The 25,931-nt window shown below is 47.4% G+C and overlaps 1 protein-coding gene across 1 annotated transcript; it reads right to left on the bottom strand.

Annotated features, from left to right (window-relative positions):
- Positions 1-58: 58 nt before the first annotated feature.
- Positions 59-25,026, bottom strand: LOC307245551 (neurabin-2-like). Its single transcript, XM_080021195.1, has 10 exons — positions 23,536-25,026; positions 15,780-15,912; positions 14,015-14,135; positions 12,584-12,688; positions 10,322-10,454; positions 3,476-3,625; positions 3,335-3,388; positions 2,981-3,210; positions 2,627-2,723; positions 59-1,628 (listed from the first exon to the last, which is right to left on the bottom strand). Exons 1-10 carry the CDS (start codon positions 24,994-24,996, stop codon positions 1,578-1,580), a joined length of 2,535 nt encoding a protein of 844 aa, XP_079877321.1. The 5' UTR covers positions 24,997-25,026; the 3' UTR covers positions 59-1,577.
- Between the last annotated feature and the right edge of the window lie 905 nt (positions 25,027-25,931).

Raw genomic sequence — 25,931 nt, 5'->3', positions numbered from 1 at the left:
GAACAATGTTGTCATAATAAAATAATGACCACGTTTACAATCACTGTTGACCATTTATTCCACAAAACATACAATGCAAAGCATGTGCCCTGTACAAGCCTTAATATTATCAAAATACTCATCACGCCCATTGTAAGTTCCTTTTCTTCCACTTCAGTTCCTCCTTCCCTTCCCTCATCATCCCTACTTCCAATACTTCCATTGATTTTTATTTTTTTTTTTATTTTAATTTTTTGTATATTTTTTTTTTGGGGCAATTTGTTCCGTTAGCTTGGATTTTTCGCCGCTGTTATACATTATAAACACCGAGCATAATTAAAATATTCCAGTTTGGTCTGGACTATACAAACGTACTGGTATGAGAAGTTGACACAAATTAGTTCGACCTAAGTTCACTGTGCGCGGGGTTCGAGGAAACGGGCGTAAGAACCCGGCAGTGTTTTTGGGGGGTGTCGGGTGCAGCTGCTGGTTCCAGACACTGAGGAAAAAAGTTTTAAAATCTAAAAACTTTTTTTTTGTTTTAACTGCTGGTAAAAGATGCTTCTCAACACCCACCCTGATCCGGTCTAGTTGTGTTTCTTCTATCAGTAGTTTGTCTAACTAATACGAGTTCTACACAAATCCACTCTGGGAGGGAAACAACCAAAACAAAGTCATCGGAAAATCCCGCCCCCCCCGTTACGGTGTTACGGTACAGTCCGTTTTCCATGGGGTCCTCTGTGGAATTTAGAAACATGGGTTCGTTGGGATGGTTTGTTTTTTACACTTACAAAGAAGGAGGGGAGGCGGCTTGAAGCTCTTTGAAACGTAGGCAGCAGATGGACTTCAGGATTGACAGCAAAAACCCTGCAGAGGTGTTGGGTAATTGTACGATTTAAAAATAGTATGATTTAAAAAAAAAAAAAAAAAGACACCTTGGACTCTCTCTCTCTTTCTTGGACCGCAACGGTAGAATTCCCACGTCTCCTATCACATAAATTACACACTGATCGTCAATGTCATTAGTTAATATTATGTTTTAAGTGTTATACACAATAAAAATATGTACAAACTCAACTTCTGCGCCGTGAACCACATACGGTAGAATAACCGGACGAAGGAAATGTTCACAAAACGTAGGCAAAAAGATGAGGAAGAGGAGGAGGAGGAGCAGGAGCAGGAGGGGTTTGTTTGTTCTGCAGACCCTGGTTTCTAACTCACAACAAAGAAAAGAATACAACTCAAAACAAGGTGGCTAAAATACTGGATTCCAGAGAGATAGAAAATAAACGACGCAACTGCAGCTCGACAGGGAGATTGTGTCCGATCAAACCGTTATTTATGAAATGTCAACTGGGTGGGGTTGGGGGTGGGGTTTTGGGGGTGATGCTAGCCGGGGAAACAGGACTTTGGGGGGGTAAACGTTTACAGAATGCGAAACGGAAACCAAGCTTAGAAAGTTTGATACGAGAAAATACCCTGCGCTTCACCGCGAGTACAATAACACTGTCATGTCCTCCATCTTCCAGAGACACCGAAAGGAGAAAAGGCTTTTTTTTTTTTTTTTTTCTTCGTTTGTTTGTTTTTTGTTTTTTTTTTTATAAAGGTTCCGACTTCAGCTCCTCCACCCTGCACTCCAGGTCCGCCACCTGTTGGAGAGATGAGGAAACGCAGTCGAGATTAGTATAAAAAAACAAACCATAATAATAATGAGGAGACAGATGTTTTACAATGTAAAGTGAAGCTTTTTTCCCCCCAAAATTTGATAACGGCGTCGTACAGCCCATCGTTCAAATCCAGCAAAGGATTTCTCGCGGCATTTTATGACTGCACCCGCGCCATATCTAAATCATATCGATACGGCGATATGAAACTTGATATCGTCTCATCGCAATACTGCAATGTAGCGAACTGTTGATCAGGAATCTCAGCGCATACATATGGATGCATGTGGAAAATAGAAAATAATATATAATAATATAAGAAAAGGGACGCGTGAGGGGCTCGTGAGGTCGACCAGTCCAGGTGTAGTTTGAAGAGATGGGTCTTCACGCACAATAAACTTTTGAGAAGCAACCACTAGTAATGGTGAAATGATAGATATTTTCAACATTTTATAATAGATATTTTCACATTTTTATATAATATAATGAGCACGAGGTTTTACTATGAAAGACAGCGTCTCCGTCTGCAGGTTGAGCCTCATCCAGGTCACACGACTCTACAACCGCCCGACTCCAAACAGGAATGAATGGATGAATGAATGTGTTCACACACACTCAATATTTAAGAAGCACTCATTGGTAATGTGGAAATGACAGGTATTTCGAACACTTTATGTAAAACATTTTGAAGGCAAAGTAGAGGAAAGCCCCGTGTGTCACAAAAAAAACGTTTAAATACAACCCGTGGACCTGCATCACCACAAAAAAAAAAAAAAAAAAAGCTAGGGCTGCTGTTGGAAGCCACCGACGCTCGACTCTCATGCGAGCGGCGTCCGAGCTTTTTCAACATTCAACGAAGAATCTTTTTCACCAGACATCAGCAGAACGCGTCCCACGGCTCCGCCCGCGCTGCGGTCACGTCCTCTCGCGTCGGACTTTCTTCAAGCGGGAAAGGACTTGCGAGGGACAAACGGACGCCTCACCTGTTCTTGGAGTTGCCCAGACTCCTCTTTGAGGAGGGAGGCCTCGGCCCCGTCTTGTGCACAACGCTGGGTCTCCTTCTTCAGGTATTCAATCTCTCTGCAGGGGGGAGAGCGAGAGAAAGGTGAAAGGTGGAGGAGGATCAGCTACACCGGCGCTTCCCAACCCGCCCCTAAAAACCCGGGCTTACTCTGACGAACACAGGGCCGCCACTCTGCCGGAACTGACTGGCGAATTGAGTGCGGCCTTGCAATTTTGATCTTGCAACACAAGAGCTAGCCTCCATTGTTGATGTTTTTTTTCAAGTGGAAAGGGGCCCAACACGGGCGTTCAGCCCGAACAAGATGGAGTCTTACTTCTGCTGGTACTCCTTGATCAGGCGCTTGGCCTTGCTGTACTTGCGCTCCAGGGCCTGGTACTGGGCCTGCGTCTCCTTCAGGTGCTCGTCCACGGCCTGACACAGGCTCTGGGCCTCCATCCAGTAGCCCTCCAGCTTCTCCATGCGCTCCTTGTTCTCCTGAAGCGTCTGCTCCAGCTGCACCTTGTCCGCCCGCCAGCGCTGCTTCTCCTGCTCCGCGTGGTGCAGCTGAGGAGGAGAAGAAACACCGTCCCAGCCTCCAATCCCATCCTGGACTACAGCCGTTGAAGCTACTCAAAATCTTAAGGACGGCACATTAGAGTCTCGAGCGGGTATCGGAAGCGTCGCTCACCTTTCTTTTCAGCTGCTGGATCTCGGCCTGGGTCACGGCGTGTTTTATCTGGAGCTGCGGGGGAGAAGCCGGACGTTGAGAAACACACATACACACCGCAAAACAGTCGCCAACGTGACGGGGTGGACTGCGCCGCCGCACCTCTTTGTACTTGTGCGCCAGCTTCTCGGGATCCGTCTCCAGCGGCGACATGTCCTCGTTCTCCGCCAGCTCGAACACCTCGATGGCGCTGGGGTAGGACGGACTCAGCTCGTCCTCGTCCTCCTCCTCGTCCGTGCCGTACTCGCCCGTCTGCGAGCGGAGGAGGAAGAAGGGATTGTCAATAATGCATTAATTCGCCGGCGAAGCCGAATAAAGAAGGAAGGCGGCTGGAGGCGCTGGCGGAGGATCTCCGTAGCACACAACCAACTGTCACGCTTTTCAGGGGACCAGCCACCGGCGGCCATGTTGCGGCTCCATTTTCACGACTCCAATCCTCCTACTGCCGACAATGAACGACCGAGACCCCCCCCCCCCCCCCCAAAAAAACAAAACAAAAAAACACAGGCTAAAAATAAGACGCAGAGATTAATACCGCAGGAAGCATTGCTGCGGCGCGGGAATTGATTCGTCCTATTTTGCCCTCACTCTCCCAAAACCGGATTATCTTTTTGATTTACGCCGACACCGCCTGCGAGAGTGACGCTCGTCCACCAGGCGGGGGCTGACGGAGGCGGCGCGGAAGCCTAACGACGGTTACCAGGCCGAGGTTGTGATGGTGCCGTGAGAAGAGGTTGCGGGTGATGAGCAGAAGCCGTTTCAGGGAAACGGAGCCGGATTTGACTTGACTTGACTTGACTTGACTTGACTTGACTTGACTTGACTCAACGGCGGCGGTGGAAACGGGGGCTCGGGGGGGGATCTTACTCAAACACTACTCTGGTCACTCACTAGATACCACTTGAGCAAGTCTTAAAGCGGTTGATATTAAAGGTACTTGAGCATCAAAAGTAATTACATGGTATTAAATGTACTTAAGCATCACAAGTACAAGCCAGACCTTTCTTTTTTTGCTCTGACTTTATTCTGGTTGCCAATATTTATATATAAGACGCATCTTTCACTCCGACATGAGAAAACATTTGTTGTAAGTACCGCCCCTGGGTGTCGGGTCTCCACCAGCCGTTGCGGGTGTGGGTGCGGGTGCAGGTGCGGGGGGTGCGGCTGGCGCGGCGCCGCCGTGCCACAGGGCGCCGCTCTCCGAGGCGCCGCTCTGACCGGGGCTCTCTGGGAGGAGCCTGTGCTCGTTCAGCCGCGGTGCCACAAAAACACCAGGCCCAGCAGGGGCAGCGCTGCCGGGTGCCCCCGACAGGCCCCCGCCACCACCCCACCCGCGGGCCAAAGGGAACAAGCCGCTCCAACGCTTTAGCGCAGGGGTCTCAAACTCGCGGCCGATATTTTGTGGCCCCCGACTTGACATTAACGTTTAGTGTTAGTGCGGCCGGCGCGCTTCTCTCTCACGCACCTGTTTGCCGAGTCGTTGCCCTGGCCGTTTTATTAAATTTTTTATCACTTATGGGCTTCCGTAGCTCAGGCTCGTGACAGCGTCCGGTGGTGTTTGTTGACAAGTTAGCCGACGCGTTAGTCACTTGGTTGAAACGTGATTCCGGAGTGACACTAAGTGGAAGGAAAATATATCCTGTCGCCCAGTGCACGGTACAGAGGACTCAGGAAGTGGGCGGACTCAACAAGAGTGATCAGTGAGCTGATAAAGACAGCAGAGTGCTGCAATAGGAAAGGGAATTTTTTTTGAATACTTGAAACCCTTTCTTTGTGGAATACTTGATGCGGCCCAGCCTCACCCAGACTCTACCTCCAGCGGCCCCCAGGTAAGTTGAGTTTGAGACCCCTGCTTCAGAGTGTCCCAATTCCGCGGGAAAACGGCAGACCTGGCGACTTAGTGGGAGCTGGCTTCACTGATATCGCTGGCTCCCAGTTTTTGGCGAGTAACAAAGTTGTTCAGGGGAAAAGTATACTTTTTGGGGCTAAATGTCGCTAAGTAAAAGTAAAAGCCGACAGAAATATAATAACTCGAGTACAGATACTCCCCAAAAATACTTGAGTACAGTAAATAAGTAAGTACATCAGTTTTACTTTGTTACTTCACACCACTGCTTGACGGCCCCTGAGGTGTGTTTCGTCTGGACGTGCACGTTTCTAGATGGTGCCCAGACAGTCCTAGACGAGCGGGACAGAGCGGAAGTCCATCCATTGCTATGGCGAGTCGGGCTGAGAAGCTGCGACGCGCTGCGGTGCCGAATTTCCAGGCCTGCTCAAGGCCCCGGGAAGGAAATTCAAAATTTGTCAAGGGCGGCTTAAAACGAAGTAAATAAATCATGTATATTAAATAAGGATGTTGTTTACCTTCACAACGGACGTCAACACATCCGGTATCGATAAATCTCCTATTTATAGAAGTGAATTGTGTGTATTTGTCATTTCTGTTCGCACTTGGCAAACACTCTTTAAAGGCAAACCTGACCATCTTGGTGAAATATTTTGTGAACCCCAATAGTGTAACAGGGAGTCTCTGTGGCATTTAAGTTACTGAAGCTAAATGACTCAGATATTCACATGGAGCCGCCTCGTAACAAGGCCAATTACATCGTATGAGAGCTACTACGGCTAACTATATACAGTATACACATTCCTCTCATTCGGACATACAGCAAGAAAGGCATCATCTCGTAAGGTTACCGAACATGACCTGCCAATTCCGATTTTGGCCAATTCATTCAACTGCACGTCCAATAATAAAAACACTGACGATTAAATATCTTTCATGTTGTCGTCGGAGCATTTTCAGCTTAGATCCGTGATCGGAGAAAACTTATTTTCTTATCATCTGATCTGATTGCGGTGATCTGCTGTGCGTCAATGACAGATACATCCTGTGATCGGATCACGCTCGCGTGATTGGACGGCTGTGGTAACCGCGGTTTTCAGTTACCCCAATAGTGAGATTGCTGATTTTGACACTGTCTGTATATTATTGTTCGTTATTGACTATGGGACAATAACAGAACATTAAACTGTCACTGAGTTCCAATAAAATAAAACGGAACATAAAATTGTCACCGAGCTCCAGTATAATGAAACCTGTATTTGACCTACTAACTTTTAGGACACAACATATAACTAACATGGAAATGTCCAGTTCAAACTTCAAATTAAGCTCACAAATATTCCTTTCTATTATACTTACAGCAATGGCAATCATGACAAAAAAAATTACAATTAAAGAAATGGCCGACTCTTCTCAAGCTCGTTCACTCTAAGTCTGCCGTCACATGAGACCGACTGAATCAAATCCCGCGACTTGTTTTACTGGGAAAAAAAAGGAGCAGAACCGTTCATCACGAGCGCAGCTGGGGCACAAGGATCAGACGGAGCAGACGGAGCAGACGGAGCAGACGCTCCGCTGTGCTGACAACGATAGAAACGCAGTCTGCACAATTTTGGAATATTGTCAGGCGATGGACAAATAACTCTTCTAATGGTCGAACGACCTCCAGCCGACATTTCCTGATGCAGCCACGTTACATTACGTTGGGTTTAGGGTTTGAGTATCAGAGCATTTTCACGAGTAGGAGAGCATGAGCACAATATCGGCGCCGAATCTGAAAAATACCAGACGCTGCAAACCGGTCATTTACGGTCACCAGCCCATCGATCGGTGCCTCTCACGGTTCATATGTTAACATTACGGTCACATTTTTGTGCTTTATTATTACTCCCCCGCTTCCCGTTTTACCTCAGCAATGCAGCTTTACACCTCAGTGGATAATAAAGTACTGCAGCGGATGTTGAGTGAGAGGAGAGGGAGGGCTTGCAGAACCACAGGTCGTAGCATCTGCTCCAATCCCAGGGATGTAATTTAAATACCCAGCAAATGTATGACATTGTTTTGTATTGATGGATTTCCGTCGTTAAATTACCACCCATCGATGTATCTTCTTCTTCTCTGGGCTGCTCCCGTTAGGTGTGGCCACAGCGGATCATCTGCCTCCGACGCCTTTTGTTCTGCGCATCTTCCTCCCTTACACCAACCGCCTGCACCTCCTCCCTCACCGCGTCCATGAACCTTCTCTTTGGCTTCCTCTTTTCCTCTTGCCCGGCAGCTCCACCCTCAGCCTCCTCCTCCCAAACGCAACTCTCATCTCTCCTACGCAACGTGTCCAAACCATCTCAATCTGGCCGCTCTCACTTTTCCACCAAACTGTCCAACCTGAGCCGTCCCTCTAATGTGCTCGTTCTTAATCCTCTTCATCCTCGTCGCTCCCAATGAAAACATCAACGTCCTCCACTCTGCCACCTCCACTTCAGCCACCTGCCTTTTAGTCGGTGGCACCGCCTCTAAACCGTACAACATGGCTGCTCTCACTACCGTCCTGTACACCTTCCCCTTCACTCTTGCCGGAACCCTTCTGTCACAGATCACTCCGGACACTCTTCTCCACCCGCTCCGCCCTGCCTGTACTCTCTTCTTCCCCTCTCTCCCGCACTCTCCGCTGCTGTGGATGCTCGACCCAGAGTACTTGAACTCATCCGCCTTCTCCACCTCCGCTCCTTGCATTCTGAGCTTTTGGCCGCCCTCCCTCCCATTCAGGCACATGTATTGTGTCTTACTCCTGCTGCCTTCCATTGCTCTTCTCTCTAACGCATGCCTCCACTTCTCCAGGCTCTCCTCCACCTGCTCCCTACTCGATCACAATGTCATCCGCGAACATCGTAGTCCACGGAGACTCCTGCCTGATTTCATCTCTTAACCTGTCCATCACCATTGCAAACGAGGAAGGGCTCAGAGCTGATCCTTGATGCAGTCCCGCCTCCACTTTGAATGCCTCCGTCACGCCTGCTACACACCTTACTACCGTCTGACTGCCCTCATACATATCCTGTACCACTCTTACGTACTTCTCTGCCACCTTCGACTTCCTCATGCATTACCACACCTCCTCTCTCGGCACCCTATCATATGCTTTCTCTAAATCCACAAAGAGGCGGTGCAACTCCCTCTGGCCTTCCCTGTACTTTTCCATCAGCGTTCTTAAAGCAAACATTGCATCTGTAGCACTCTTTCCTGGCATGAAACCACACTGCTGCTCGCTGATCCCCACCGCTCCTCTTAACCCAGCTTCCTTACCTTTCCCACAGCTTCATGCTTGTGGCTGATCAACTTTATTGCCCTGTAGTCACTACAGCTCCGTACGTCTCCCTTATTCTTGAAGATGGGTACCAGTACACTTCTTCTCTACTCCTCCAGCATCCTCTCCCTTTGCAGGGTGGTGTTAAACAGTCTGGTTAGGAACACCACTGGGTTTGTCATCTGGGCCAACTGCCTTTCCACTCTTCATCTTCTTTAATGCTGTTCTCACCTCATCCTTGCTAATTTGCTGCACTTCTTGATCCACTGACCCCACATCATCCACTCTTCTCTCCCTCTCATTTTCTTCATTCATCAACTCCTCAAAGTACTCCTTCCACCTTCTCAACACACTCTCCTCACTAGTCAGCACATTCCCATCATCATCCTTCATCCCCCTAACCTGCTGTACATCCTTCCCAGCTTGGTCCCTTTGTCTTGCCAATCGGTACAAGTCCTTTTCTCCTTCCTTACTGTCCGACCTCTCATACAACTCGTCGTACGCCTTTTCCTTCTCCTTTTCCACTTCTCTCTCCGCCTTGCGCCGCATCAGCTTGTACTCCTGTCTACCTTCCTCATCTCTCTGACCATCCCATTTCTTCCTCGCCAACCTCTTCTGCTCTCCTGCTCTCTCCCGTACTTCCTCATTCCACCACCATGAGTCCTTGTCTTCCTTCCTCTTCCCGCATGATACACCGAGGACCTTCTTGGCCGTCTCCCTCACCACTTCCGCAGTTGTTTCCCAGTCATCTGGGAAACAACTCATTCCCACCTATCGCCTGCCTTACCGCTTCCCTGAATTGCATGCAACACTCCTCCTTTTTCAACTTCCACCATTTTATCTTTGGCTCTTCTTTCACTCTCTTCCTCTTCTTGACCTCCAGAGTCACCCTCCAGACCACCATCCGATGCTGCCTAGCAACACTCTCCCCTACCACCACTTTGCAGTCACTAATCCCTTTCAGATTGCACCTCCTGCGTAAGATGTAGTTCGCCTGTGTGCACCTTCCTCCACTCTTGTATGTCACCCTGTGTTCCTCCCTCTTCTTTAAATACGTTTTCACAACAGCCAATTCCATCCTTCTGGGCGGAATCCACCACCATCTGTCCTTCCACATTCCTCTCCTTGACACCGTACCTACCCATCACCTTCTCGTCACCCATGTCTCTGGTCCTTTGGCCAACACGCCCATTGAGATCTGCTCCGACGACCACTCTCTCTCCCTTGGGGACGCTCTCCAGCACCACATCCAACTCACTAAAGAATTCTTCTTTCTCTTCCATCTTACACCCAACTTGGGGAGCAAACGCACTGACCACATTCATTATCACCCCATCGATTTCCAGCTTCACGCTCATCACTCTGTCCGACGCTCTCGTCATGTTCCTCCTTCAAGACCATCCCTACCCCGTTTCTCCTGCCATCCACTTCATGGTAGAACAGTTTGTACCCATCTATCTATCTATCTATATATATATATATATATATATATATATATATATATATATATATATAAATTTATTTTTTGCGTCGTTTCAGCTGGCATTTTGTACCTGCGTATTTTGACAAAGAATTGCGTGGTTGGTACACAAAATACTTGCAGGATGCCAGGTCCGTAAAGGGAATTTTAAGCTCTCATTCATATAAAATGGGAAATGTCCCGCTGAGCAAACTACTACCGGAAAAATTGAGCTCTTCCATTTCCCCTGTAATGCGAAACCCAGACACAGGTCGAAAGGCGGGAGGATACGACCGTGGGACGCGACTACGGATTCCGTGTGAAGTAGAATGGAGATCTCACCTCCTGGTCGTCCATGTACTGGTTGTAGCGCTGCTCCATCATCTCCCTCTGCCAGCGCTCCTGCTCCAGCGTCTGCTGGATGAGCTGGGCCACCTCGCTCTGCTCGCCCGGCTTCTCTCGGCCAATCAGGAACCTGGAAACGCCACGGAAAAAAATAAAAACATAAAAAACGAAGACTGAGAAAAGTGATCTGGATCCGTCGACGTCTCAGCCTTCTCTGAATCTTTTCTTTTCTTCTCGAGCATCAAAAGGCAGCGCGTCGGCTCGTCAGGGACAAAAAAAGGCTTTATGTGCAGCGCAATATAGGTGTACGAGAGGCGGATTTGCATGTTGCGCTTTTATTTTATTATTTTTTACCTAATTTATATCTTGCCAATTTTTATACTTTTATTCCTATTCCTTTATTACTATTGCCTATTGTTTTGATGAGTGCTGCTGTAACACATGCTCTGTGTATGTCGCTTTGATAAACAGTTTCTTCTCCTTTTGTGCCCGCAGAACATTTTTTATTAGTTATTTTTATTTTTTTGAACATGAGGTTTCGACCACATCCTGGTTCTTCCTGTTGATTAGAAACTCCCTTCACGACTGAAAAATCATGAACACAAGACCGAGCGAGCTCTAGAGATTCAGCAGACGGACCACGGGTGGCACGGAAGGCACCATTTTGCAAACAGAATTTGCAAAATTCAGGGTTTGGTGGCCGACCGCTGTTGGCGGTAACTGTTAGTATGTTGTGTGTGACTTTTGGGAAGATCAGAGTCCTATAGAGAAAGATGACGCAGCCATTATGGATTCAGCTGCAGAGGTGGAGAAGGGCTTTGAGAACAGGACGGGGTTTTTCCTGGCTCAAAAGGAGGCGGCGGTGGTAACGTCCTGATCGTGTGCTACTTTTTACAAGCAACGTAATTTAAGGAGTTCTAATAATTCTATGATTGAAGAGAATGATAATTGTCACGTTAAGGCATATTTATTTCAAAAAACATAAAGCCGTGCCCAGTTCAACATTAAATAAAATACAAGATAAAAGCTAAAGTGTTTATTTACAGTTAACAAACAGCAAAGTTGTTTAAAGTCAAATCAAATACAACACAAGCTATTGTTTTCATTTACAGTTCACGGGGCCCTCTTGCAGTGCAGTTGAACATAAAAGCCTTTGCTTTCATTTACACATTTCACAACCAGCAAAATGTGGCCCTGCTACAGGGCAGTTGAACATTGCATTACAGCCATTGTTTGCATCAGACCATTGACCATTGTCTAAAGCCATTGTTTTCAGAAAATAGTGTTTTCCATGAAGACTGTGGCATTAAATTACACATTTTTTCCACCAAAATTAGCGCCTATACGCAGGTAGAAGGACCAGATGAAATGGTTACTTCTTTTTTATATCTGCTACTTACTCGGTTTCTTTCCAACTCGGCGCTGACTTATTTGGAACCGTGTGTGTGATGTCATGTCATGTGATCCATGAACCAATCAGAAGACAGGAAGGAAAATGCTGACCTCAATATGAGACTAAACAAAAGAGATGTATTCTTATTTTATCCTTATAAATTAAGAACACATCTCCTTATTCTGACACTATAAATGATGGTTTTATACTATTATTGTTATAATAATTTTTTTGATATGTAAACATGTAAAATGTCTGGAACTCCAACGCATGTCAGAGCCTCACGCCGTAAATGGGGCAAAGATTTGCGTGTCTACCCGGGTGTCATGTTTCCAATCACCCCGTGCTCATGGGACCACGTTTGTGCCGGCGGAGCAGGATCGCTCCCCCGCGAGGACGCTTTTCCGCTCGCCGATGCTGCTCTGTGCCTGCGCGGGTTTTGAGACGTACTCCAACGCCAAAGGAGACACCTGTCGGAGGGCTGGAGGCGGCACGAAATTTGACGGGAGGCGGCCGCCTTGTGACCCTCTGTGCAGGAAAAACCCCGTGGGACCCGGCCTATTCATAAAAATGTCACTTTGAACAAACAAGGCCAGGTCAGGGAATGTGTCTGTGCGAGTGGACTGGGAAATGAAAAGGCTGTTATGGCTCAACTTGATAGCTGCACTCAGCTGAGTGACGGCTCGCTGTGCTTTCTCAGCATTTAGACAGACAGACAGACAGACAGACGGACGGATGGACGGACAGACAGACAGGGAAATTGCAGTGTCTCAGCAGCTCACATCAAAACAAAGTGCATTCTGTTTAAAAGCGTAACCGACTTGACAGCTCCTGACATGTCTTTTGTCTGAGGAGGTGTGACTTACCTCACGGTTCCCGAGGTGTTCCTCAGCACGGAGGCAGCGAAGCTCTGCGTCACCCCGACCAGACTGGTGCCGTCCACCTCCACGATCAGGTCGTTCACCTGGATCCTGGTGAGGAGGAGCAGATGTTTTTCAATACTGTATTGTAATATTTCCGCATAACACCACATGCAAATGACGTGCCGTGAAAAAGTGTTTGTCCTGTGGTGTGGGGGACGTGTGGTTTGAGCAGCCACACCTGTCCTGGGTCTGAGTAACTGGGGCCCGGGATCGGAGCGGCTGCACGCCTGTTGCTCCATGGTTGTTCTAATGGGCAACAGGTAAAACCCCCCTCCCCACACACACTCAGGAGAGGAGCACCTGACACGACACGTGTCCATCTGCTCCCGGGCTTATTCCAACCAGCCCACTCTCTACAATAAACTTGTACGTCTGAAACCCCGCCGCCTGTGCCGGAGGGCCCTGAAAACACCCGGGTGGCGTTTGGGAGGTGGATCTGCCACAGCCCCCGACCTGGTCACCTCTATTGACGCGTATTCATCACACCGAATGCTTTCAGATCTTGAGACAAGCTGTAATATGAGACAAAGGGAACAAAATAACAAGTGTCCTTGTTTAATTATTATTTCATTTTTCCTCTTTTTTGTCAGAACGTACATTTCTGACAGGTTTATTGTTTTTTGGAAGGTGTGTTGCATATTGCCTCTCTGTCTCTATCTATCCATGTATATATTTGTTTCATCATCAAACACCCATACTACCAATGTTAAAAGAAGTGTGTATTATAATGAAGGGATGATTAATGATCATCAGTCTTTCACATCCAGGCGGAGGAATTTCAGCAGAACTGCTTGAGTCCAGACACAGTGGAAGGTTTTCCAGCACAATCAACGAAACATGTGTAGCTCCAGTGTTATCTGACTTTACTCTCGACCAGCACTGGGAGGTCTAACACCGGAGCGTTCATCCCGAAACAATTTATTTGATTTATTGATTTAACGTGCCCGTTGACCGGGTAAAACAAAGCGGTCGATATCCGACCAGGGTCAAAAACAAAACAAGAGGGCGTTTTTTGGCTTCGGCTAAAGCACAAATATGATAAGATTTTAAGTGTAACTCACTTGATGGAACTTGAGGTGTGTTTTGTCTAAAAGCCACGTATCCGTTATGTTACCTACTTCACTCCCTGAGGTGTGTTTTGTCTTTAAAGTGTAACTGACTGGACGATCCCTAATAGTCATGTATAGCGTCATGACAACCAATTGCACCCGCGAGCAGCTTTGGGAGATTGATTTGCGTGGGTTGAACGGGCAAAACAAATTAGTCGAAATCTGTACCAGGACAAAAAAAACACTCGAAACGAAACTAAATGAAACGAGCGCTGAGCCCCAGATGTTATAAAAAAAGATATAATTTCTGCATTTGGGACTGTACCTGTTATCCCTGTGCGCGGCTCCTGCGTCCGTCACCGTCTTGACGAAGATGCCCAGCTTCTCCAGCCCCATGTCGGCCCCCGCCCCCATCCCGATGATGCTGATGCCCAGACCGTCACCGTCTGGACGCAAAAGCACAAAACAGATATTCAAGCCCTGAAAATCCACCAGGATCCATCACCATGCCCGGTCATCAGATATGGATTCTTTGTCCATAAATATTTATTCATCCTGTGCAGAAATATCCCAACAATATTTATCCCGAATACCTACAGCCACAACTTGCAGCAATATTCTTTGTGTTTTAGCTTTCTTATGCTACTTTACAACAATGGGGCAACCAAAAAATGGCTAAATAAACAGATGCCGAGTCTGGTTCTTTGTCCGTTTAAGCTGAAGTAACGACATTCAATTATGTGTTTAAAACATTAAATTCTATGAGGATTACCGAAGACACCTTCATTCTATCTTGTCACAAAAATAACAGGTAATATTTCATCTTATTGTTTTGCTTTTGTGTGACATTAAGAAGTGATGTTTTAAGGGAATAGTGAATAACTGATTAAAGTCCTAGATTCTGGGTTGCTGCAATTATTTATAAACTGTATACTGTATATTCTATAGAGCTTAGAAAAGCAAACATCAAAGTGTGTTTATCTGCTAGTATGAAACATATTCCAGCGTCCACCAATAGCAGCATCCAGTGTTTTACATCCCCCTATACACAATTCTATATATAGTTTTCTATAAATATATTAATGCACAATAACTCGCACCGCTACACTTTATCTGCCTGGAGAATGTCACCATGCTGGACTGAAAGGCCATTTACTATTGACATCTATATTCTTTCGTACCTTGGAGTGAAATAGAGCAAATAGAAGACAATAAACTATAGTAGAGTACGTAATAATTGTGAGGAATGGGGCTTGTGAAATAAATCATTCTAAAGTGATGAGGATTTTAGTGCAGTATATTACAGAATTGGTGGTAGAATTGGTTAGTTTTGGTACATTACGGGACATTATATTTAATTGACCTTTACTGTAATTATTTGTGGCATTCAGGAGTTTTGTCAATGTATAAGGACAAACGTGTCCATGGCAAGATCATTTTTGGATTGATTGAAAATAAGTAATGTGAAAATATATTCTATATTCCATGTTCTGGGGTTTCAGAGCCTAATTATTTTTACAAAGCCAAATGTATTATTTACAAATAATAAAAATGAATACAATTTCCCTCTAAATATTTCTAAATATAATATATACAATAATATATATATATATATATATATAAAATGTTATATAAATGTCATATATATTAAAAATTAAACAAATAAATATAAATATATACATAAATATATAAATATACAGTAAAGATAAATTACAATTTAGAAATATTTCCCTCTAGCTGAACTTCTCTTTCGCATAGTTTTCAATCAGAGCGCGACTGATTCCAATTGAAAACTCAAAAACACCATGAATTGCAAAAAAATAAAATAAATTTAAAAACACAGGAAAGAAAACATTGAGAAAAGAAATAGGTTACAAAAAAAAATTCATAAATCGCATTTTGACCAAAATAGCCTTTGCAAGCGGACAGGGTAGCGCCCTCTAGTGGCGAACATGAAGCGTCCTGAACACTGGACCAGTAAAATGGGACCAGTCCCGTGAAGACATATTGTGGACTGAAGAGGGATAAAACATGTACATTAAATATATACATTTTTAGAGAGATTCTTCGGGGTACTATTTGTCTGGCACCTTTCTCCAGCTCCACGGGGAACAGGTCCAGCCGCTCCACCCTCTTCTCCAGCTCGTACTCGGCCGACGCCGCCATGGGATCCACGTCCTCGTTACGCCGGTCGTAGTCCTCATTGGGGTAGGTGGCAAATACCTAAAAACCAGAACGAAAAAAAACAGGCTGAACAGACACAATGAACCGGCATGTGGACAATCAGAATGAGTTTCATTCGGCTGAAAGACTGGTACATTGCTGAAACGGTTTACTGAAAAAAGAATGAAACAAAAATAGCCAAATAGTCTTCCTTTTGACAAACAGTGCTCATAGTGGGCACACCAACAAGTTTTACATTTACATAATAAATAAAGGATAAATAAATAAATTACAAGATAGGGGAAAAAAATGGCAATACACAAAAAACCTAAAAAAAAAAAAGGAACAAACAATACACCTCTGTACGAAAATGATGTATAGCGGTGTAATAATGTGATAATCAGAGAGAAGCACGGACGAGCATGTGGAAGTTGTTGTGGAGAGAACAGAGACAGAGCTTTCCAGTCACTGTGACACTTTACATAAGCACCTCCTGCATGCTAATGGAGCCGCTGCAGCTGCCATTCACACACACACACACACACACACACACACACACACACACACACACACACACACACACACACACACACACACACACACACACACACACACCAGAGTCGGCCGCTTCTTAGAAGCCCTCACTAACCCTTCGGTCCTGCACACACTTTGTATTTATTTTATTTTCACATTTTTCTATCTGCTAGTAAAACTGATCCAAATTGAGTATCTTTATATCTATCTAGGCAAATATCTATATATCTGAAAGTGAAAACAGAAATGTGGGGAAAAAAAGCAATATTAAAAGACCTCCAAAAGTATCTCAAAGTACTTACAGCACTTTATTAGAAATTAACTCCCTAAAGAACCACTATGGGTGCACTGTACTCAAGTAGTAGAGTAGTTAGAACTAGTTACCTCTCTCTCTCTCTCTCTCTCTCTCTCTCTTTCTCTCTCTCTCTCTCTCTCTCTCTCTCTCTGCAGGCGATGACACATCTATATGGAATATTAATATAGATATTTAAGAGGATGAAGTGGCTTTTGAGTCAGCAGCTTTTAGCAGCTTACCCAACGTCCGGAACGACAAAAAAAAATAATAATAAATAAAAAAAAACAGAAACCAGAAAAGCAACACCTCCCAGATCAACAGCATCCATCCTCAGGGCTATTCCCCCCCCGGGGAGAAATCAATCCAATCAATCCGCTTCTATGATTCAGACATGGTCCGTATCCAAACCGTGAAGGAATGAATGAATGTGAATGCACCAAGAGTAATCACCAAATATTCAACTAAAGGTCAATTCCATCAACTGTTTGGTCAACAGCAGACTGCTGGAGCTTATTTGTTGTTGTCATTGTCAATTTGTTATTATTCGTTGTTTATTTTTCAGTCGATTGTTCTTGTTTATGGTTGGGTTTCTTTATGATAGTGTATTGTCAGATTATTGTACGTTGAAATGTTCCCTATCTTCTCGTTAACATTTAGGTTCGTTACTGTATATGTTGCCATTTTGTCTTGTTTATTGTTGATTTATTATCTTAGGTTTATTTCATTGCTTTTTGTTCATGCTTAGGTTTACATTTATTGTTTATTTTTCACTGGAAGGATGTTGTGATACATTGTTCATTGTTTGGTTAGGTTAGGTGTGTGTGTGTGTGTGTGTGTGTAACAATAACCCTAAGGCAAACAATGAACAATGCATCACAAGTTTACGTTTAGGGTTAGATCCTTTATTCATCCTTGAAGGGAGGCTATCTATCTATCTATCATCTATCTATGTACCTATCTATCTATCTATCATCTATCTATGTACCTATCTATCTATCTATCTATCTATTTATCTATCATCTATCTATAATCTATCTATTTATCATCTATCTATGTTTCTATCTATCTATGTATATTTCTATCTATCTGTCCGTCTGTCTGTCTGTCTGTCTGTCTGTCTAGAGTGTTTGTTGCGAAGCGGTCTGATGGCTTCTGATTTAGGTTACCTTTGTATTTAGAGGGATTAGCAGAATGTGGATTACAAACACACACAGACACACACAGACACACACACACACACACACAGACACACAGACACACAGACACACTCACACAGACACACACACACAGACACACACACACACACACACAGACACAGACACACTCACACAGACACACACACACAGACACACACACACAGACACACACACACACCCTACAGTACAGTGTGCTGGCCTCCTATGGCTGGTCAGTAACAGCAGATAAAAATCGCTTCTGGTGCTTTACAGATCAGGAGGCTGGAGCCGGTGCGTCCACGCTCCTTCAGGGGATCAAACCGGGTTCGTTCACGGAGGGGTGGAAGAAAAAAACAAATACAATCAGTTGTGTTTGTTTTATTTCCTAGTGCAACCTCGGCAACACCACGACAAAGTTGAGAGGCCAGTCAACTTTCTCTCACTCGGAGATCTCTCTCCTTCCTGAGAGTTGAGCAGATCCTACAACCCACAACACAGACGGACTAATAGGATCCCACTTGACCTTCCTGACCCCTTTCTGACGCTACACGCTGAACACTACACCAACGCAATGCCGCCGCGCTGTACTGCAGGCCTGGACAGGCATAGCAGGGGGATGGAAGTCCAGACTGGACGCCAGTAAGAGCTGGACGCCTTTCCCCCCCTGTTGGAAGACAAACATTGGGATTAAGGCAATAGCAGGGTGGGGGCTGGGCTCCACGGGCGGAGCTCTGGCTGGACGCTGCTCCAGTTGTGGCAGATAGTAGGTCACAGTAGCTAACAGATGGCCAGGAAACTCCTTCCCTCGCTCCGTTCTTCCCTCCCTCCCTCCGCTACCAGCCACATGGGATGTCCTACTAAAGCTCTGTGGGGCCGCTAGCTGCACTAGCTCTCCAGCTAACAGCTTGTGTTTGTGCCTGCAAAGTGCATCCACTTGGGATTGCAAAAAGGAATTAAAAACGTGACAACCACCAGTGCGTGACAACCCACCAGTTTTGCGGCTGCTGTGGCTGGGATTGGTGGAATGACATGATTGGGATGGACCATAGACCGTGGACCATTCCAACGTCAATGGTTCTCTGGCTGGTCTGTGGTTTGGTAATACCGTGGGAGCAGTCTTTTTACTAGATGGTTACTGGTTACTACACGCCACTCAGGCTCTGTGGTGCTGCTGGCTGAACTAGCTCACCAGCTAACAGCTCGTGTTTGTGTCTGCAAAGTGCATCCACCTGAGATTTGCACAAAGGAATTAAAATAAACATCCAGCACCTGACAAGCACCAGTTTGCAGTTGTCATGACTGGGGTTGGCTCAGCAGGGTCGGTATGGACCAAGGACCACTCCAACATCCATGATTCTCTGGCTAGTCTGAGGTTTGGTAACACCATGGGAGCAGTGTTTTTCCGAGCAGGTTACTCCAGCTGTTTGATTCCCCGCCCCCCGGCTGCGGCATCTGCCCTGCGCCTTTATTCCTTGACTTTTCCAAAAACAGATCTAATTTTGGACGGGGCAGAAAGGATGTGTGGAGGCGGCAGCAGCGGTTGGTTTCCACACCGCACAGCCTTTCTACGTAGCACCCAACACTACATAATTTCCAGGGCCTGGCCTGTTGTTTTATTGTCGGGTCTCAGCGTTTTTTTTTTGGCATGCAAGCTTGTTGTAGTTCCACAACACCCTTTCTGCCGGTGATTTTTAATCGAAAAAAAAACTGACTTTACTAACACAATGTGCAGGCTCCAAAATGGAGACCTTCATTTTCTTCTGCAAATAACCCACTATTGTGAGAGCTCGCCAATGAGCATGAAAACAAACACATGACGCAAATCTGAAAATCAGATTTTTGTGTGTAAAAAACAAAATAATTATGATAATATTAATAATTACTTCCATCATGACAAGATCCCAAATTGTTATCTGTATTGTTATGAGCCTCCATCAGCAGAGGGGTGCAGGTGTAATTGCTTCCAAATCCTGCAAAAATTGCAAGATAATCCTTATCCCAGATGTGCAACGTACAGAAACTTGGGAGACGACCCAAACGCTGCCCGTACCGTTCCCCTTCCAGCCAGTAAAGTGGATACGGTGGCTTTGTCATGGTAACGGTTGCATAGCGCCAGAGCACGTCTGTTTTGGCAGGCCGAGCTTGGTCAGGAGATGTTTAAGCTGAGCGTCGACAGGGGAGAGCAGCCTATGAATAAGGACGGCGATGGAGGCCAGCGCAGCACAACAACAAGGCGGAGGCGGAGCCGGAGAAGCGGGGGGGAGGAGGGGGGGGAGGCCACGAGGCGGGCCCACATACAGTCCACGTCCGTACGGACTCCAGATTGACATTATCGCACACCGCCATGGGAATAATTTGTGCGCTGCGCGCTGAATGCAGACGAGGCAGCGCACGCAGCGGCGTTACGTAACCCGGTTTGTCGCAGTAACCTGAGCGAGCGGGGCCAGCGGACGCCTCACATCAACAGTGTTCCAGCGAGCAGATCTGCAGAACGGGGATGTGGGGCGGTGTGACCTTGCTGATAATCTGTCTGCACTCTGCGGATAACGTGTGAAAGTGTGGCCCGCCAGCCGGGTCAAACGGATGGAGTTCAGGACACGTTTAGGACGCCGCACTCTACGTATAGTGTTTCACAGCGTGGACATCTCCTGGGCAGGTTCACTCGAACCGCCAACACGAGCGTTGAGGTTTAATCATTAAAACTTGCTCAAGTGGATATAGAGCGTGACACGCAAGCTGGCCGACGATCAGAGCCCTTTTCATTGGCTGCAAAGCTTTGCCTTATTGTGAAAAAGTACTGATAGGTGGGCTGATGACTATCATTTTGAGGAAAAACAGGCTGAGAAAATACAGGAAAGACTGAAGGGCAGGGAGGAGAGAAAGATAAAGAGGGACAAAAGATGAGGACAGGTAGAACAAGATGGAAATGAATCATAGTATAGACGGACAGACGGACAGAAGGACAGACAGACAGACAGATGGATAGAGTCCATCACTCTCTCTCTCTCTCTCTCTGTCATTCTCTTGATCACAATGGCCACTTGCCACAAATCCGCGGATCATCCAATAATACATTATTTTTCCATTTTTCTGAAAACCTCTCATCCTCGAAAGGGATGAATAAGTGAAAAGTCGGTGTTCCAAGAGGCTTGAGGAGGAGCGGTTATTTGGTACCGTACACTGGCACCAAAAACGGGAGAAATCGAACAAGCGTGAATCGAAAAAAACAACAAATAAACAAACAAACACACACACACACGAGACATGCGAGGCGGCTCCCTGCCACAGGAGGTGGGGAGCCATGTCTGTGACGACGACTGCACCAGCTATTTTTAAAAACAGTAGGAGACTGGTGACAAACACAAGATGGGGAGAGCGAGAAGAAGGGAGAGTGAGGAGGAACGAGGGAGCGAGCAGAACGAGGGCGTTGTGAGAAAACGAACAAAGCGGCTATAGTGTGAACTCTGCAGCCGGAGCAGCGTTGGCTCCTTGTAAAAGGGCCGCTCAGTCCCAGACGGGGACACAAACGGGCTGCATTTGTGTCCCAAAAAGAATGCCGGCCGCCTCCGCCGCAACAGGCCTTAAATTGTGGCTTTGCGATCAAAACATAACGCAGGGTGGGGGGAGAAAATATGCGCTAAAAATGGCAGAGCGCGGGCATTTCCTGTTTCGGGGGGGGGGGGGGGGGGATCCGTCCGCTCGACAGCGGCGTGACATCTGAACCGTGCGGAGGGAAGAGCGCACTGACGCCGCCGCCGTTTGCAGACGAGGGGGGACCCACCCCAACGCTCGTCCACGTCGAGGCCGTTCTGAGTCACTACGGCATCAAGCCCACTGTTCGCTGAGGACCATAATATAATGTGGTCAAATAGGGCTGGGGTGATCCTGAAAAAATCTGATATCAGACCAAGTATTTTTGCAATTTGCAGTATTTTGGGGATGACTATTGGATGAGTATTGCTTTCATAAGATGTTACACAAGATATTAGTGTGGTTATAACCAAAGCAGTTAGCAGCATTGATTCGAATGCCTCTACTTCTACTACTACTACTACTACTGCTACTACTACTAAATTGCAGTAATGCAGCCTGAAAGACAAAATTTAACTACATTGTGATATTCCCATAACCAAAATCCCAGATAATACTTTGTCTCATATCACGACATTAATATCGTATGGATACATCGCCAAGCCCTACGACCCGGCAATAAAGGTTGCCCAGTTGCCCTGGACATTGGGCAATTGTCAATAATCACGTGCAGTTCTGGTTGCGCCGTTGTCAGTTTTCACATGTAAACAAAAATATTTCCGCCAGGGGAAGTAAGTTATCCTGACGCACTGATGCACTCGTTTATAAAAGTGACCAAATTCTGCAACCAGTTTGTCAGTCTTGGCAACGACAGCTTGATGGTTGGTGTTTGACTGCAGGCCAGGCCAGGCCCTGGCATTAAATAACTCAACGTGGGTTCCTCTGCAATGGCCGCAATAATTCTGCTCGTGAGATTGGACCTGAGTCGGGGCACATTTGGTTTTTTTTTCCAGCCCTGTGCGTTTGGAGATGGGATGGACGAGGGGGAGCGAAAATAACTTTTTAACTTGAGTGGTGGTGGCGTGAGCCAGGAAGCCAGAGTCTGATGCTCCTCTCCGGGTCATTACACCCAGTCCATACAGCGAGAGGCTCTTTAAATCAGCTCCACAACTCCCTCCTCTCCTTCTCCTCGGTCTCAGTGGCCCATGAAGGAATCTCAACATCATTTTCTTTCCCTCCGGCTATCTTGCTCTTTCTTTCCTTCTTTCTCCTCCGTTCTCTTGCAGTCACTAAATGTTGGACTGTTTCTGTAGTAATAGAAAATAAAAATCGGACTCCACTAATGGCTCACAGATATCACTTTTAATTGGCGTTGTAGGCCTACGTTTCTCTCACGATGGGTCGGAGCGCCAATTAACCCAGGCCTCTGTTCCCTTCCCCTAACAATTATTTGCAGACAGGGCAGCTACATTTCGCGATAAGTATCTACACGGCATCATTTTCAGAGACATCAACAGTCGGAACATTAGGGCGTCCGTTAGCGGCTAGCTAGAAAAACCATGACTGTGGAGGGAGGCTGTGCAGCAGGCCTGCGCTTAGGAGGTTAAAATAAATAATTATAATAATAATAATAACAATAAGAAGAAATTAAAATGGAACTGATAGAAATCAGAGATAGCACAGAATGAGTTAAATAATAAGGATGGACAATCAAATTGCCTACAACCTTGTAATGGCTTCCCTTAATGTTGCTGCAAACACACTCACTCACTCACTCACTCACTCACAAGTCGATGCAGTTGACTGCAGTGAGGACTCACATTAATGCACTGCCTTGATAATTTACTATCCACAGAAGCTGGAGTAATTATTAACACACTTTAAAGAACACATCTGTTCACCATTACTGCTTATAATTGCAAGTGGTTTTCATTTGCCGCTGCATTACTTAGGAATTACTCTTCAGAGTCATCCAATCCACACACATTTAAAATGCGGTCGTTTAGCTGACTTATTTGGATTGGACTGTGCAGGTTGGGCTTTGGCGTCGTGCTAAGTGACACCTGGATAGGGGACAAAAGGCGGGTGCTGTGATGTTATCAAAGCCGCTGTTGTGATTGCGAGCCTCCGCATCCTCCACTCTCTCACCTTTATGGCCTCCGTGCTGAAGCGGATCTTCCTGGAGGGGGGCGGCTCCTCCTCGGCGGGCAGCCCGGTGATCTCCACGCAGCTGGACTCTGGATCGTAGCGGTCATCCTCATCGTCTTCCTCCTCCTCCTCCTCCTCTTCCTCCTCCGCCTGGCTCCCCCCGCCGAAGTCCTCCCCCACGGCGCTGTAGGCACTGATATCCACCGATTCTCGCCCCGACTGGTCCTCCCTCAGAGTCCTGTCTTCCTCCGCCACCTCGTCCTTGGTGCCCATCTCCCCAATGCCCCCTTTGGGGGAGCTTTGGATGAGGCCGGCGGCGGCGGTGTTCCCGTTCTCCAGCGAGACATGGGCGTCACCTTGGAAGCCGCCGTCACCTGGTTCCTTGTCCTCAGAGCACTTTGCATCACCTTTGACCTCTACGCCCGCATCTGAGACTGTCTTTTCGCCCAGGCCTTTCGGGTCTAACATGGCGGTCGGGGCGCCCTCACCCCGCTGTTGCCCCCTGTTCAGGCTCTCGCAGGGCGGTGTGGTCTTCCCCCGCAGGCTCCTGGGAGGAACCTCTTGCTCCTTCTGCTCGCTGTCCTCCTGGTGGTGGTGGTGACTCGTCGGGAAGGCCCTGGCCCTCTTAGTGATGATCTTGGAGTTCAGCACGCCCACCTTGGCGCTGACCCCGCGGGAGGAGGGCAGCGGTGGCGTGGAGGACAGGCGGTGGAGGTTGTTGCGGAGCTCGGCGGCGCGCTCAAACACGGCGCTCAGCTGGCTGACGGTTGGCGACACGGCCTCACAGGCGTCCAGGCTGTCCAGGGACTCTGTGCTGCCGTTGAAGCGGGCCATGTCCAGCCGCCCGCCGCCGTCCTGGAACCCCGACGAGGCCTTGTCGGTCTTTAGAAGGACCCGGGTGGTTGCCAGGTGGTGCTTTTCCTGCCTCTCCTGCTGCTGCTCGAAGATCCGGCGGGTCTCCTGCAGCTTGGAGTAGCTGGGCGACGAAGCCCGCTGGTGCCCGTTCTCCGCCTTGGGGTCGAACCTGTGGACGCGCTCGGACACGGTGGACCCCCCTAGCTTGAGCAGGGCGCTGTGGTCCACGTTCTCGTTGAGGCTGCCGGCTCTGGGAAGAGACAGGCGCACGGATCTGTCGCCGCTAACGCTGCCGGCGCCGGCGTCCTCCACCACGTCCACGTCCTCGTCCCCGTCACCGTCCCCCTCTCCGCCCTCCGCATCGGCGGCGGGCGGCGCGGTCTGCATCTGCTGGAACATGTTCTTGATGCGGTGCACGTTGGAGCCGTACCTGCGGCCCCTCGGACCCGGGTCCAGCTGCGGGTCCCGGTCCCCCCCGTTGGAGGCGTGGTCCTTGACGGGCTTCAGGGCCTGCATCCCCGTCTCGTAGGCGCTGCGGTGCGGGGACGGGCTCCGGAGCGTGGAGCCGGAGCCGGCGCTCTTGGAGGTGGATTCCGTCTTCATCATGGTCGGTCAGGCCAGGTCACACCAGCGAGCATGCATGTCTCCCCCCGGTGTCCCCCTGTGCAGGACGACGATCCACGCAAAAATGAAAAACAAAACCCCCCCCCCCAAAAAAAAAATCAAATAAAAAAAGATGGAGAGAAAGAAAACGGGTCGCGGGGCGGTTTCCAGGAAGGGCCCGTAACATCAGCTGTGTTTAAAGGGCCTCAGACCCGGTGACTCCGCTCCGACGCACGATGCATCTGTCATTACAATGCGAAACCCGGTCTGTTCACACGCGCGGGGGGAGGAGGAGGAAAAACAAAAAACCCAAAACACACGCAAACAATTGTACCGGGCGGCGAACACATCAGCGGCGGGGAGGGAGCCGGGGCGGCGGGCGAGCGAGCCGCCGGAGGCAGGTCTGTCAGGCTCGGATCCCCGCTCGGAGGCAGCGGCGCTGGGATCTGCTCCTTCTCCGACCGCAGATTTCTGCTCCCGGAGGCGGGAGGCTGCGCGCAGCACGGGCAGCCGCCGGGTCCTAGCGCCGGTGGCGTTGCTCTGCTACGCGGTGCATGGGACGAAAATATATTTAATATTTGACATGACGATTATTTGACTGTCAACTGATGCATCATGTCCATCAATATGTTTTCGTCTCTTTCTACAAACGACTACTAATATTATTCCGTTATCTATTTAGTATTCATTCATAATGTAATCATCGTTTGAGTTTTGTATTTTTCTGTCTTCATGTTTTCTCTATGTATATTCTGTACTGGATATTTTTCACTGTGTCGTATTTTTTGTATTCTAGTTTTCCCATTGCAGGTGCGCGTGATCGTCAACGTCAAACTGATCAACAGATCAAATAATGAGATAGGTTAGGGGAGATAAGACTCAACGTTCAGGTGAAAAATATGCATATACTCATCAGCTGCTCCACATATCAAATACAT

Source organism: Zeus faber, assembly GCF_960531495.2.
Source record: "Zeus faber genome assembly, chromosome: 20".
Lineage (NCBI taxonomy): Eukaryota > Metazoa > Chordata > Actinopteri > Zeiformes > Zeidae > Zeus > Zeus faber.
The sequence above is the reverse complement of the archived record's forward strand: the minus strand, read 5'-3'. Positions and strand labels throughout refer to the sequence as shown.